This window comes from Medicago truncatula, chromosome 7 (genome assembly GCF_003473485.1).
Source record: "Medicago truncatula cultivar Jemalong A17 chromosome 7, MtrunA17r5.0-ANR, whole genome shotgun sequence".
Lineage (NCBI taxonomy): Eukaryota > Viridiplantae > Streptophyta > Magnoliopsida > Fabales > Fabaceae > Medicago > Medicago truncatula.
Genome location: NC_053048.1, coordinates 3,493,636 through 3,506,637, shown reverse-complemented (window position 1 = coordinate 3,506,637; position 13,002 = coordinate 3,493,636). Strand labels below are relative to the sequence as shown.

The 13,002-nt window shown below is 32.4% G+C and overlaps 1 protein-coding gene across 1 annotated transcript; it reads left to right on the top strand.

Moving 5' to 3' along the window:
* Nucleotides 1-7,549: 7,549 nt before the first annotated feature.
* Nucleotides 7,550-11,270, top strand: LOC11419447 (probable WRKY transcription factor 3). The gene is made up of 3 exons (XM_003621269.4): nucleotides 7,550-8,093; nucleotides 9,982-10,715; nucleotides 11,108-11,270. Exons 1-3 carry the CDS (start codon nucleotides 7,698-7,700, stop codon nucleotides 11,268-11,270), a joined length of 1,293 nt encoding a protein of 430 aa, XP_003621317.3. The 5' UTR covers nucleotides 7,550-7,697.
* The last annotated feature ends 1,732 nt before the right edge of the window (nucleotides 11,271-13,002 follow it).

Sequence of the window (13,002 nt, the reverse complement as noted above, 5' to 3'; positions counted from 1 at the left end):
ATTATAAGATGAATAAGATGATGTTGAACTCCAAATTATTGGATGTATATGAGATGATGATTAAGATGTTTTAGATAATTGAGTCCATGCATTAGCATACATTTGTTGGGGGCTCATGCCCTGGAGCTTTGTCCTCACCACGATTTGAGCTTTGTCCTCACCACGATGCCCTAAAAGTATATTAATACTATGATGTTGAATTGGTACCACATGCATATAAGAGGTTTTGGTTGCATTGTCGAGTCAAATGTTGTTATGTTAATTATGATGATTGAATGAGTGATTACTTGATATTTTATTATCAATGATGCTATGATGTTTAAGATGATTATGTTGTTGATTATGATTGTTGAATTATATTGATTAATATTATTGTTTTGTGAAATCTCACCCCTTCTGCTTGGAAATGTTGCTCTTCGTATGAGTAACTTGCAGGTGATCGAGCTTAGTGTGCAGTGTTGCTGTCGTGAGTGGCCTTACCTCACTGAGTCGTCTAGGTTGCTCTGATACGTAACAGGATGGGGTTTATGTTATGCATGCTTCATTCTTTTACGTGTTCATTTATGTTGTTTAACTGAACTTTATGAGATGTTTAATGGGGCCTGCGTGCCAAGACTTTATGATGATTTGAATTTAATTCCGCTGCTATTTGGTTGATGAAGGATAAATTATTATTTATCTATGTTTAAGATTTTTAAGAATGTGATATCCTGTTAATTGATGATTACTCTGATTTAATATGTTGAAATTTTTATATTGGAAAAACGGGGTGTTACAATAGAGCCGTCCTAAAATCCATATTATTTGAAATAAAAGATCCAACATTATAGACTCCTAATACGAAATGCGGCATATTATTTTTCATTAATATTTAGATAACACTATTGTGTTGTGGTATAATACAATGTCTATTGGTAGAGCTTTCAAAACGGACTGCTCAACCCGTTTATGTTAGAGGGCTAGAACAACATTGCTGGAAATTAAAGAAACAATGCAATAAAACAATAAAGATAAATAAACTAAATAAAATAAAATAACTTTTGATTCATTTCATTTTTTTTTTGTTAGTGTGTCAAAGACATTATATATAGGAAGGATAGTAACCCTAATGGGCTTAAGACTAAAGACCTAACATAAGGCCCAACTAACAATAACTCAAGTGAAAGACCAACTAATATAATTTTAATCTTAAGCTAAATATCTAAATCATTTATTTAAGTCTAATTTCACTATCTAACAATTTAGGACCTACCCTAACAGGCTTTGGGTTTTAACGGGTCGGGTTAAAAGCCTTGTTTTAAAACGGGCTCTAAAAATACTACCTGAGCCCGACCCTATACGGGTTGTAGGCTAAACGGATCAGTCCGTCATATATTTAAAAAAAATAAAATTATTTCCTCTAGTAACAAGAAAACCAATTATAAAAATAAAAAATACGAAAATAGTAGCATATATAGTGCTTTAGTACACAAAAACTATAGACAGTGGATATCGCCCAAAAAAATATATGTATACATGCATTGCACGCAAACTGTATAATAATTTAGAACTATTCTTATATATAAAAGGTTGAAACTTTGGTTTAAATTTTGATTTTTTGAAGGGTTTAATTTGGTTCATACGGGCTGCATGCTACCTGTGGCCTATACCGGGTAGCCCTACTAGGTATTGAGCTTTTTAGGTATTGGCATATCATACAAGAATAATTGCAAACAAATTTTATTTTTCATCTTTATTACAAAAATGTCATTGCAATATAAATGCCACTGCATTTATATTGTAAGTTTTTGTTCACATCATTTATATTGAAGATGACATTTGATGAGTTGGGTAACACCTCGATTTTTGATATTAATATGTTAGTATTACTAATAGATATTATTATTATTATTATTATTATTATTAGATAATATTAGTATTATTATTATTATTAGTATTGATTGCTTGATATTCTTAAATTAAATTATTCGCAGTTATAAATGTTATAAATAATAAAGACGTAGAGGAGTCAAATTGTCGGTTAAAGAATGGGAGAAAATAATTTTAGGAAGAAAATAGCGTTTTTAGCAAGAATAAGAGAGTAAAGTGCAAACAGTAGTGCATTAGCAAAACTGGTAGAAAAGAGGTGTAAGTAGTAAGTTGTGTAGCGTTTTAGTGGTTTATACAGAGGGAGATGTAAACAACAAGATTGTGTAGTAACAAAAAGAATAGCAATCAAGCTAGGGGTGCAAATACCAAGTCTGTCTAAGAATCATGTGAGAAAAACTATGCCTAAATAGTGGTTTTAAACATATAAGAGCATTAGAGAATTAGGGTTATGGAAAAATGGAGAAAAGAAAGAAATTGGGAGGAGCAAATGAAGAACTAAGGTTAAGGAGGCAAATGAGGCATAGAGAGTACGTGAAACCTAGGAGAAAAAGAAGAGAAAGATGGGAGAGCACTAGCTAAGGAATCATGCATAAAACTGCAATCTTTTGTGAATTCGAGGTAAGGGAGAAAACTATTCATCTTTGGATTTTAATTTTGAAAAAGGGAGAAGAGGATTCTAATACCTTCATCTTGTTGTGCCTATTGATTTATAATTTCATGGCTGCTATAACATTCTTAAATTAATGTAAATTATAACTTCTTGTTATTTTGTTGCGAGAGGACAATAAACGGTTTAAGTTTGAGGTTGTGATGACCGAGCTTCATATGATACTTTAGGCTATGTTTTTAGTTTTTTTTTTTTTTTTTTTTTTTTTTTGCATTTGAAAGAAACTAAGAGGTTATTTAGAGGAGTTGTCATTGGTTTGAGTAACATTTTGTATTGTTTTCGTTTGAGTTGTTGTAATTCACTTTTATCCTAAATCATGCAACTTCGTATGTGTTTTAAGTCTTTTTAGTGAGAAATCATGTAAATCGGCAAAACAAGATATCACATGAAGGATCAAGTATATGAAGAATGAAAATTAATGATTCTTAAAAGCTTTTTATAAACAATACAAGTTAGGGGAATTCATCCCCAGTTCCAAGACATTTCAAGATGAAAAAACGCTAAAAAAATAGATGAAATTGCAAAAATTTCACAAGAGACAATGCTTCATGCATCCCTAGCGTGGGCCACACTCCCCTACGCATGAGATAGCCTTCATGGCTGCCTCATGCTCCCCTGCATGTCACTTCATGCGCCCCGCGCATGGCTGATGCCATAAATGTTGTTTTGCTTGTTTTCCAAGCTTGATTGGTGGGGAAAAAAAATCTACTTTCATCTCTTAAACCCTAAGTAATGATGTACTATATATATAGACTCTTGCACACACTTTTATTCGTTCAGAAAGCTAGCAGTACAAGACAATAGTTAAGTATCAGAAAGCTTGCTTGTTTTTGTTTTATATGAAATAACACAAACAAAAATATGAACATAAACTCTCTCTCTATATATATACACACACACACAAATGTGAGACTTGTCAAGTAGCTGATGATTAGAATTCATCTTTTTTTAATGTGAATAAGTGGGGTGTCTGAAATTCAAACTTTGATCCCTAGATATAATAATATATGTCCCTGCCAACTGAGTTATACTAAAGGGGATAATAAACTATCATTCTACTCACTACGTTCCATATTTTTTAAACCATGTAATACGTGCAAATTAAAGTATTTACTGATTTCTAGACTACTCTATAAATTTTTTCCTTTAATTTTTAAAGGGGAGGTAATTCAGTTGGATGCACGATTGAATATGATCGAGATATCGACATCTCTAAGCCAAAATTCCAAACTTAATTTATACACTACCATGCGCACATAAGTTGGTCAACCACCCTCTAATTATGAAACTCTACATAAACTTTTCAAGGTGCTCAAAACAATTTCAATATTACTATTAAAATCCAACTTCTATAAAAAAACTATTAAATCCAATTTCATGACATAAACCATACCATAAATGTGAACAATAATTGTACCCAAAAAAGCAAATACATTTTGAGAAATGTTCCCAAAATTTATTCATTTTATTTTACCTGAAATTGGTAAAATAAAGATTAACTCATATATCAATCATATTTTTAAATTACACAACTGTGTTAACATTTATTTAAAATAAAGGTCTTGTTAATAGGTGTCTCCGGGACACTCTTTAAGCATGCTAAATAAAGTAATTATTCTTTTAAAATTTAAAAGTTTTCCATTTTCAATGCACTCATTACACAAACTTTTATAAAAACTTGCTATTTTAGGTCCTTAACCAGTGCCCCTAGGACACTGGTTAACATTTCCCTTAAAATAATTGTTGGAATTTTATTAAAACAATAAAAACAATTGTTCATTGAAGAAGTCGGCGCTAGGATTTTTGTGAGAGAGAAGCTCTAACTTCTCTCCAAACTTGTTTTCTCCTTCGGGTGATTTTATGTCATTTTTGACCTAGATTCACTCCACTACATCTTTTTCTCCTTTCTTTCATCTAAAAAGAAGTGATTTTCACATCTATCAAGTTTTTTCTTTTGTGGTTTTTTTGACTTCGTCACCTAAGTGCGGCGTTTTGTTGTTCGTCGTCTTGTGCGACGTTTGATTTCGCGTCTTATCACGGTGTTCGTTTAATTCATATTGAAAGATCGACTCCAGTCAATTACAAATCAATGATTTAGGCGTCAACATTGCACATCCGAAAGCATGGAGATTTCGGTGACTTATATTTTATCATACTATTTTTAGGCATGTTACCGCTATATGCTATTAACTTAGAAGTTGTGAGTTTGTTCGTAAATTCACATTTGACGTTTTTATCGATGTTTGTGAGTGATATACTCTAACAATTTGAATGAATGAATATCATTTTGTTTTTGTAAAATAAAAACAATTGTTCACTATATCATGACTCTTTTTAATTTATTAATCTTTGCTTTATCAATAGTTACATGAAAAGTTAATATACACGCATATCAATTGGATAAGATGCATTTAGAAATGTTTGATGCATAAAGGAATAAATCAATTATCTTTTTTTTTTTTACAAAAATAAACAATATTCATTCATTCAAATTGATAAAGTACATTGATACAATACAAATTCAAATTCGTTAAAAACAAAAAGGATGAATCTATGAACAAACTCACATCCATGTTAATAGCATAAAACGACAAAGTACTTATGCCTACAAATATGACTATATTTAAGTCTCCGAAGTACTCATGTCTCCGGATCTACAACGTTGACGACACCAAAGTCATTGTCATTGATCGGATCTGCACTTGCTCAAAGCTAATCTTTCAACCTGAATCAAATAAACACCGTACTAAGACGAGAAATCAAACACACCGCACAAAGACGGGAAATCAAAACAAACAGAGTCGTTCAGAGACGACAAAATCACAAAAATAAACGAAAGGAAACAGAAAATATGTGAAATCACTTATTCAATTAGGATAGAAGGAAGAAAAAAAACAACTCGGAGGGATGATTATTGGATCAAAATTGACCATAAATCACCCCTCTGACAAGAAGAAGAAGAAGAAGAAGAAGAAAAAATGGGTGACGTCTAGGGTTTGAGAAGGAGAGAAAAGAGAGAACTTTTAGAAGCAATAAACCAATTATCTTTAAACAAAGATTATAGAGGATTGAAGATTTTTTTTATTTTTATTATAGGTGAGTTGAAAAATTTTCTTTTGATTAAAATTGAAGAAAGATATTTTGTGGATTTTTGAGATTTGAGATGTGAGATTGAGTGGTTTTCCATTCATTTGCTTTAATTGCCGGTCTCCCGACGGCATTAACTCTTTGCAATTGGGTAAGGTCAATGCAACTTGCAAAAAGAAACAAATCATAAGCATATAAAAATCTAAAAATCTAAGTCCTATTTTTGTATGATAACATGTGTTTTAAAGTGCATATATTAAAGATTTCATAATTCAATATTTAAGTTCTACTTTTGATATACTAATGTGTGTTAGGACACATGTTATCATTTTTTTTTTTATAAATATAAGAATTATAAATTATAAATGAATGATTTTTTCTACAAAATTAATTTTTTAAAAAAGTCTTCTATTGAAGAAAAAACACTGAAAAATTTGACTATGAAAAGTAATAAAGGTTGAGGAATGAAAATCGGAAAACAGTCAAACAATAAGGACAACAAAAGCTTTTTATAAAATGAAGGACAGCCAAAGCTATCTTTAAAAAAAACAAGGACAACAAAGGCTTATATTGATTTTTTATTTTTTTTTTGTAAAAAAAAGTTTATATTGATTTTGTCTTTAAATTACTTCATCCGTTTATCCTTACACCAAATAAATTATTTTACCATCCTCGTGAACTTAACTCAATTGGTAGGTATAATACATAAAATATACAAGGTTCGAGGTTCAAACACTGGTCACCACAAAAAAAATAAAATTATTTCATCCGTTTCAAAATAAAATAAGAATTTAATGGTGGTGGGTTGATATTCCAAAACAATTTTGCACACATAACCAATTAAAATATTTAGAATTGTCACATCAATTAATGTTTTTAATTTATGTGGCGGTTTATAATGTTTTAATTTGTTGTGTGTGCAAAGCTGTTTTGTACAATCAACCTACAACTATTAAACTCATAAAATATAAATTTATGCATGACTTTTATCAATTTAATTTTATATTTATTAAAAAACTCGATATTCAACTTAAAAATCGACTAATTCAAAGATCAATTTCACTATCCAATAACTAAGGTCAAATTGAAATCAAAATAAAACATTATAAGAACCAACCTAACACATGGATCATTAGTATAACAAGAGGTTCATAAACTAGAGATGAACACAATCGTAAATCCAAATCAGCTTCAGAGTGTTTATCTTATCTCTTTTGATTTCATACTACAAATAAACAAAATTAACAAACGAAGAAAGTTACCAAAAATTTGCTTTCCATTTAAAATCCAAATTATTGATTTCCATTTTTATTTATTAAACAAAAAATGCAAAGAAAAATGGTATTTATTAAACAGAAACAAATTGATTAAATTAAAATAAATAATAGAAACATATATACTAAAATATAATAAAAAATACAGATAGAAAGACACATTATAGTCCGTCTTTTTAGTCGTTGTTTATATTTTTAGAGAATTGTTTCGACTTTTTTTTTTTTTGAAGAAGTAAAAATGAAAAAAGGAAATGTATGTGTAAACTTTTTTACACCAACAAAACATATCAAAATGTTTCAAAAAAAAAAATATCAATTACTCCCTCCGTTCTAAATTGTATGACGTTTTGAGCATTTCACACTTATTAAGAAATATAATTAATATTGCGTAGGAAAGAGATATTATGAGTTGTTTTACAAAATTATCCTTAATAAATGATTTGAGAAAGATAAATGAAAGAATTGAAAAAAGAAAGAGTAATAAATAGTTAAGATATAATAGAAAAAATAACATTAATGTTTCATTGGTATTCACATATAACTTGGGACAAATATTTTTTCTAAAATGACATACAATTTGAGACCGAGTATATTTTCGGAGCAGTACTTATTAGTGGAGGAACAAAATAGAGTTTTTGGACAAAGAAGTGGACTTTGCGCCGAGTTTCAAGATAACACAAACACTCACACACGACACCACTTTCTTTTCTTACATTATTGTCTTTTTTTCTTTTCTTTTTCATTTTCTTTTTGTTTTCATTCTTACACCACCACCAACCACCAAAACCCGCCGCAAAAACATGTCAACAACCACCCCTTCCTCCGCCGACACCTCCCCACCACCACCCCGCCCCACCATCACCCTCCCACCCCGTCCCTCCGTCGAAGCATTCTTCACTTCCAACGCCGTCAGCCCTGGTCCTATGACACTTGTTTCAAGCTTCTTTGCAACTGAATCCGCCACCTTCTCTCAGCTTCTTGCTGGTGCTATGGCTTCACCTCTTGCTTTCTCTTCATCTTCTTCCCTTGCTGGTGAATATAGTTTTGGTAAAGAAGATGATGGTGGGTCCCTTAATGGTGGGTTTAAACAGAGTAGACCTATGAATTTGGTTATTGCTCGTTCTCCTGTTTTTACTGTTCCTCCTGGTTTGAGTCCTTCTGGTTTTCTTAACTCTCCTGGCTTTTTTTCTCCTCAGGTAATTCACCCTTTTGACCAATTTTTGTTTCTTTGTATTCAATTTTCAAAAGGGTTTTCATTTTATCTATAAAGTTTTGATTTTTATCTTCAATTGTTATAAAAAAGTTAGATTTGATATGGGGAATTGTAGTTTGAAGATTGTGAAATTTGTCTGTGTTTTTGTGTGAAAGTGGTTGGAATTGTTTCAATGATTGAAATTTGATGTGAATTTGTTATTATGTTGTGTTTAAGATTTAGTAGTATGATTATGTTTTGTTGAGTTGTGTATAGTGGATTGATTTTGTAGCGTTCTTTTGAGTTTGGGTTGGGATGTTGTGGTTTGAAGATTGTTAAATTTGTCTGTGTTTTTGTAGGAAATTAGTTGGAATTGTCGGAATGATTGAATTTTGATATAAATTTTGTTAGTCTTGTGTTGTCTCTAGTGGATTGATGATGCTTTAGGGCTCTTTTGATTCGGTGTTTTTTTGAAGGGATTGATGAAGGTGTAATGTTTGGATCTTATTTTTACAAAATTTGTGTGGATTTTAATATATTACTGATTGAGCAAAGTGAAATGACTTTTGTGCGGATGATTTTTTTTTCGTGATAGTTTTGAATTTTGATGGGGTGGTTTAGTAACAATGTCAAATGAAAAGTTTTATGTGGATGACTTTTTGGAATACTGTTTTTGTAAGACACTCCATAATGAAAAGTTTTTGAGTTTATACTATTGATTAAGTTTAAGTGACTCAATGACTGGAATTATGAGTTAGCATTGTACTTGTTCATGAGATATGAAGCATGACAGTGACACCGGACACGAAACTGACACTCAGACTGATAATAATTTGAGAAAGTGAAATATTTGAATGCAACCACATGTGTCAGTGTCGTGTCCGCGCGTTCAATGTGAAGTGTCAGTGGCTCGGTTCTACATAGTTCATGAGTCATGCCAGCATGTTAATATATTATTGATAAAGTAAAGTGAAATAACTTTTGTGTGGATGATTTTATTTTGTGGTAGATAAAGTTTGTGGCTTTAATTTGTTTTTGGAATACAGTCTTTGCAATACACTTCAGTTTACAAGTCTTTTTCCCGTCAATTCTTTAAAATGGCACCGTGTAATTTTTCCACTGGGCAGCTTATTAATTAACCAATCAAAAGTCAAACTTGTGTGATGGCTTCTACGACAGTCACCTGATTTGGCCATTATGCCATTGTGTGATGGGTTTTTGATTGGGGTTTACATTTTGTTCTATTGTTTCTGAGTTTCCGTCATAGTTCACACGTATTTAAACACACGTTTTTTTGAATCAATTTTCACTTTTGGTTTTCGTTTGGTTTAGTTTTTGATAGTTACATGATTGGATAATGGCGTATGATGTTACGTGGATTAAGCATTACTTTTGTGTGGATGATTTTCTTCTGTATTAGTTTTGATGGGGTGGTTTAGTAACAATGAAAAATGAAGATAAAGTTTGTGGCTTTAATTTGTTTTTGGAATAGTCTTTGCGATACACTTCATAATCAAAAGTTTTTTGTAGTTTATATTATTGACTAAGCAACTAGATAACTGATTTACGCCTTAGCATTCTACTTGTTCATGAGGCATGACTATATAGAATCGACATTTCAGATTAAAAGCGTGTTTGGTGTCCGACACATGTTAGTTTCAGACATCGACACATGTAGTTACTTTCAATTTCTTCTATTTTGAAAATTATTATAAATGTCAATGTGTCAGTGCCGTGTCTGTAATCATGAAGGGTTGTGCATTATATTACATCATTTACTGGTTATGCTGCTGAGCATTTTTCTCATTATTATGTATCAATGTCATCATTTACCCTTGAGGTGGTTATACTCGCGCAATGTATTAACTATCTCTTCATTTCAATGTATACAGAGTCCCTTTGGGATGTCACACCAACAGGCTTTAGCTCAGGTTACAGCTCAAGCTGTCCTAGCACAATCTCAAAATATGCACATGCAACCTGAATACCAGCTGGTCTCATACGAAGCCCCCACTGAACGATTGGCAGAGCAGCCGTCTTATACTCGAAATGAAGCTCCGGAGCAGCAAGTGACAGCACCTGTATCAGAACCTAGAAATGCTCAAATGGAAACGTCAGAGATTACACATTCTGATAAGAAATATCAACCATCTTCCCTACCTATTGACAAACCTGCAGACGACGGCTACAACTGGCGTAAGTATGGACAGAAGCAGGTTAAAGGGAGCGAGTATCCACGGAGCTACTACAAATGCACACACCTGAATTGTCCCGTGAAGAAAAAAGTTGAGCGTGCACCTGACGGCCACATAACTGAAATTATCTATAAAGGCCAGCATAACCATGAGAAGCCTCAGCCGAATAGGCGGGTCAAAGAAAACAATAGTGACTTGAATGGAAATGCAAACGTTCAGCCTAAGTCTGACTCAAACTCACAAGGCTGGTTTGGAAATTCAAACAAAATTAGTGAGATCGTGCCTGATTCTTCGCCGCCAGAGCCTGAGAGTGACCTGACGTCCAATCAAGGGGCTATCAGACCACGACCTGGATCAAGTGAGAGCGAGGAAGTCGGTAATGCAGAGAATAAGGAAGAGGGAGTTGACTGTGAGCCAAACCCTAAGAGAAGGCAAGTTTTTCTTTTGAGTAAATCGTCATTTTAGTCCCTAAATAGTCAAATGTGTCAGGCATTGAGGTGCTGTCACGATAGTCTTTGAATGTATCGAAATTCCTAAAATATACCTAAATGTGTCTTTTGTCTGTCATTCAGTCCTCGAATGTGTCTTCCGTTAGTTTAGTCCTCAAATTCATCTTTATTCAACTTGGTCCGTAAAAATTACTAGCAAAAGTGACACTGGGGAATGTGTTTGTAATTTCGATACATTCAAGGGCTATAGACACCTTCTCACACATTTAGGGAATAAAACAATTATTTACTCTTTTTCTTTGTTAATCTATAGTCATTCAGTTGCGCTTATTTATAACTATTCATTATCTATGCTAAATCTCTCTGTCTTTCAGGAGCATTGAACCGGCGGTTCCTGAAGTACCTCCATCTCAGAAGACTGTCACAGAACCCAAAATTATTGTGCAAACAAGAAGTGAAGTTGATCTTTTGGATGATGGCTACAGATGGAGAAAGTATGGTCAGAAAGTGGTGAAGGGAAATCCTCATCCAAGGTAATTACTTTAATTATTCTTCTTTGCTACCATATTTCTTCTTAAGATAGTTTCTTATGTTCATATCCTTAAAATTCAAAATTGTTTGAACCTTAAACAAATTTCTGCTATAGAATCATATGAATAGTTGCATAGAGTTTGATTTCCTTAGTAGTTATGAAGTTTATCAGAACATCGAAGACAAATTAATTAGCAAAAAATGCACTTTTATAGTATTTGGTGAATCAACACGGTTGAGTCATAATTTATTTTATGATATGAACTATCAAGTCCAATCTTTGTATTTATAAATATAATATATGCACTAATTTGTAATATGCTTTCTTCCTCTCCAGTTTCATATTACACATGCGCTTGTAGTTGATTTTAATTGTGTACTATATACTGAAACAAATTTAGACAATGGTATGTGACGAGAACTTCTAAATTATAAGCAAGGGTTATTTGTCTTATATAGAAATAGAAAGAGATGTCAGTTTAATTTCCAAATCCTTTTCTCTCCCTCACACACACACACACGCGTGCGCACATACACAAATTGTGCCGATTGATATTATTTTGATCTCGAAATATCATTTTAAGGTTTTGCATAACACCTTAGAAAGTCGATACGTACTCTTAAGTTCATTTGGCTATATTTCCCTCTTATTCTACACTGTTGCTCTTTTATTGTACTTGGTGAAGATATCAAGAGAGTGAAGAGACATGTAAGATGAAGTAAAATGTTTACCCTAAACTGATTTATATTTTGAGATGGGTATTATTTCTCAGTATTTACTCGCAATAAGTACATACTCCGTAAAATGAAGTATTATTTTTCACCCATCCTTGCTATATGATTTTGAATTCTCCATTTAAAGTATTATTTGTGTCTGTGTATCAGCTTGAAGGTCTCATGGACCATTATAGGATTCGTCAGTTGTCACTTAGTATAAGAAACAAGATTCTTCCATTTGAGAACTACAAACTTAAAATTTATGACTCAAATTGCAAATTAAAACAAGAAGAAACTCATTATTTTAACTTGACAAGGCCCACTTACATGCTTCCTACATGAATTTTTTTTAAACATTAACTTTCTACATGTGATTCATGCAGTTTCTCGTTGTGGGTGCTTTCTTGAATTTGAAATGTTTATTCACTTTTCTTTCTGCGTTCTATGCTATTAGTATTCTCACCTGTGAGAATCTTCCGTGTGCCATCTGTTGTGAATTCGGTCTCAAATTCCAAACCTCAATGAACTTTAGATTCGGGGAGCAAGTATCAATGACAACCAATAACCAAATGTAAATAACCACAAGCAATAACAACAATCTAGATCTAATCTAGAAAACACGGGCATAGCAAAACCACAATCCAACCAAGGAATAAACAAGATAAAGAGAGTAAAGAAAAGATAACAACACCAGGAAATGTTCACCCAGTTCGGTTCAACTTGACCTACTCTGGAGGAGAGATTGATCTCTCCAATCCACTATCAATGGGTTTTTACAAAGAGATACAAATGAGTTACAATAAATTAGCTTAAACAAGCTCACAAAGAACAACCCTAGTTTCTACCCATTTTCCCAATCTCACCAATGAACAAGACACTCATGAATTTTCACTTTCCCAAGGTGTTTACAATTGTTTCCCAACTCTAGAATCTAACCCCCAAATGAGAACCAACCCTTAGGTTTGATTTCCTAAGGATCTTCTCTTTTGGTTTCACAAGACTCACCCAAGTTGCTAATAAA

Coding starts and splice junctions, on each gene's coding strand:
- LOC11419447 (XM_003621269.4), top strand. CDS start 7,698: ATGTCAACAACCACCCCTTCCTCCGCCGACACCTCCCCACCACCACCC. Junction 8,094..9,981: donor CTGGCTTTTTTTCTCCTCAG/GTAATTCACCCT, acceptor CAATGTATACAG/AGTCCCTTTGGGATGTCACA. Junction 10,716..11,107: donor GAGCCAAACCCTAAGAGAAG/GCAAGTTTTTCT, acceptor TCTGTCTTTCAG/GAGCATTGAACCGGCGGTTC.